This window comes from Dipodomys merriami, unplaced genomic scaffold (genome assembly GCF_024711535.1).
Source record: "Dipodomys merriami isolate MVZ:Mamm:240054 unplaced genomic scaffold, mDipMer1.0.p SCAF_4, whole genome shotgun sequence".
Lineage (NCBI taxonomy): Eukaryota > Metazoa > Chordata > Mammalia > Rodentia > Heteromyidae > Dipodomys > Dipodomys merriami.
In genome coordinates this window covers 27,755,888-27,757,786 of record NW_027205603.1, presented here as the reverse complement: position 1 = coordinate 27,757,786, position 1,899 = coordinate 27,755,888, and the positions used below count along the sequence as shown (strand labels likewise).

General features: G+C 69.5%; 1 protein-coding gene across 1 annotated transcript; it reads right to left on the bottom strand.

Annotated features, from left to right (window-relative positions):
* Positions 1 to 677: 677 nt before the first annotated feature.
* Npbwr1 (neuropeptides B and W receptor 1) lies at positions 678 to 1,684 on the bottom strand. The gene has a single exon (XM_069991766.1). It carries the CDS (start codon positions 1,682 to 1,684, stop codon positions 692 to 694), a length of 993 nt encoding a protein of 330 aa, XP_069847867.1. The 3' UTR covers positions 678 to 691.
* Between the last annotated feature and the right edge of the window lie 215 nt (positions 1,685 to 1,899).

Here is a 1,899-nt window from a genome sequence, read left to right as displayed (position 1 = left end):
CCGCGCTCAGGCGACTCCTCCCTCCCGGTTCTTCCCGGAGGAAGGAATGTTAGGGTGAGCTTGGGAGTTGGAAAAGAAAAAGCTGGGCTGAGGGAGGGGAGGGAAACGGTGACTCTTCTGAGCAGTCGCTGCCAGGTTCCTGCCTCCCCTTTCCTATCCTACCCCTTCGCCCTCGGCGAGCCCAGGCAGTCTCGGCAGATGTCATTGCACGGCCCGTCCCTCTGGGGTGCAAATCAAGGGTGGGCGCGAACTCGCGGAAGGTCGAGCGAAGCAAGCCAGGATGTTTGTCCTCGTGAGCCGAATCCAGGCGCTGCCGAGCGCGAAGCAGCGAAGCTCCGAGGCGTGAGGCCGCTCGGCGCCGACGCCTGGGGGCGCCGGCGACCTCCTCTTGCCCGGTGCCGCCCGGCGGGCGCGGGTTTCCAGCCCTGGCGCCCACTTCCACCCCACTAAGACGTCTCTGTGCCGAGTTCGAGACTGCATGGCTGTCCTTCTGCGTTGAGAAGCGTGGGCGCTCGGGGCCTGTCCCGCACCTCCAGCACGCACCGGCCTCACCTCCAGGGCGACTCACACCGTGGGCGCGGGCAGGGCGCCTCCGAGGCTCGAGGGCTGGCATTACCCAGGCTGCCGTCGCTGACGGCCGTCCCAGGCCTCCCCTGAGCCTGCCCCGGGATGGCGGGAGAGCCCCGGCCGGTCAGCGGGCCGCGCGGCACGCCAGCAGCTGGCGCAGGTTCTTGCGGAAGCCGTCGTCCAGGAAGGCGTAGAGAAAGGGGTTGAGGCAGCTGTTGGCGTAGCTCAGGCTGGTGATGAAGTAGGAGATGGCGACGACCAGCGGCGTCTGCGGGAGGTCGGTGGTGAGCACCACCACGGTGCTCAGGTGGTAGGGCGTCCAGCACAGGAGGCACACCGCCAGGATCGCCACCACCAGCACGGTCACCCGCTTCTTGGCGCGATCCAGCGCCTTGGCGTGGTTGTCCAGCCGAATGGCACGTAACCGGCACAGCAGGGTGGAGTAGAGGACGCAGATGGCGGACACCGGGAGGGCGAAGCCCAGCACGAGCGTGTAGAGGCGGCTGGCCCGCCACCAGAAGGCCTCCGGCTGCGGGAAGACCAGCACGCACTGCAGCCGGCCCTGCTCGTCGTCGAGGCGGGCGAAGATGGCGAAGGGCAGCACCACGAGGGTGACCAGCGCCCACACCGCCAGGCTCACGGCGCGGGCGGCGCCGTAGGTCCGGCCGGCCACCCGGCGCGACTGGGCGGTGGCCAGCACCACCAGGTAGCGGTCCGCGCTCATGACGGTGAGGAAATAGAGGCTGGAGAAGGTGTTGTACTGGTCGATGGCCACGATCAGCTTGCACATGAGCTCCCCGAAGGGCCACTGCCGCAGCAGGAAGTCGGCGATGTTGACGGGCAGCACCAGGGTGAAGAGCTCGTCGGCGATGGCCAGGTTGAGAATGAACAGGTTGGTGACGGTCTTCATGCGCGGGGTCCGCAACAGCACCAACAGCACGGCCGAGTTGCCCGCCAGCCCCACGGCGCAGATCACCGCGTAGACGACGGGCACGGCCACCGCCAGCGGCGGCGGCAGCGGCAGCGGCGCCGGGATCGACGAGTTGGGGCAGCCCGGAACGGGACCCGGGCACGACGCATTGGCCCCGCTGGGCTCAGACCAGGTCGCGTTGCGCATGTCGGGAGAGGGCAGGAGAGCCGAGGACCCCCCCCTCCACCCCCGCCGCGAGTCCCCCAGGCCGATGTGCGCGAGGTTCGGTGGCTCCGAAGCCCGCGCGGGCGCGAACCTGCGCGAGCGCCCAGGGTGAGATGGTCAGAGTCCTCCGGGCCCCCGGGGGGGGGGGGGGCAGCGTTTCCCGCCACCCCGTCACGCAGCCCTGGACGACTGATGCT

Coding starts and splice junctions, on each gene's coding strand:
- Npbwr1 (XM_069991766.1), bottom strand. CDS start 1,684: ATGCGCAACGCGACCTGGTCTGAGCCCAGCGGGGCCAATGCGTCGTGC.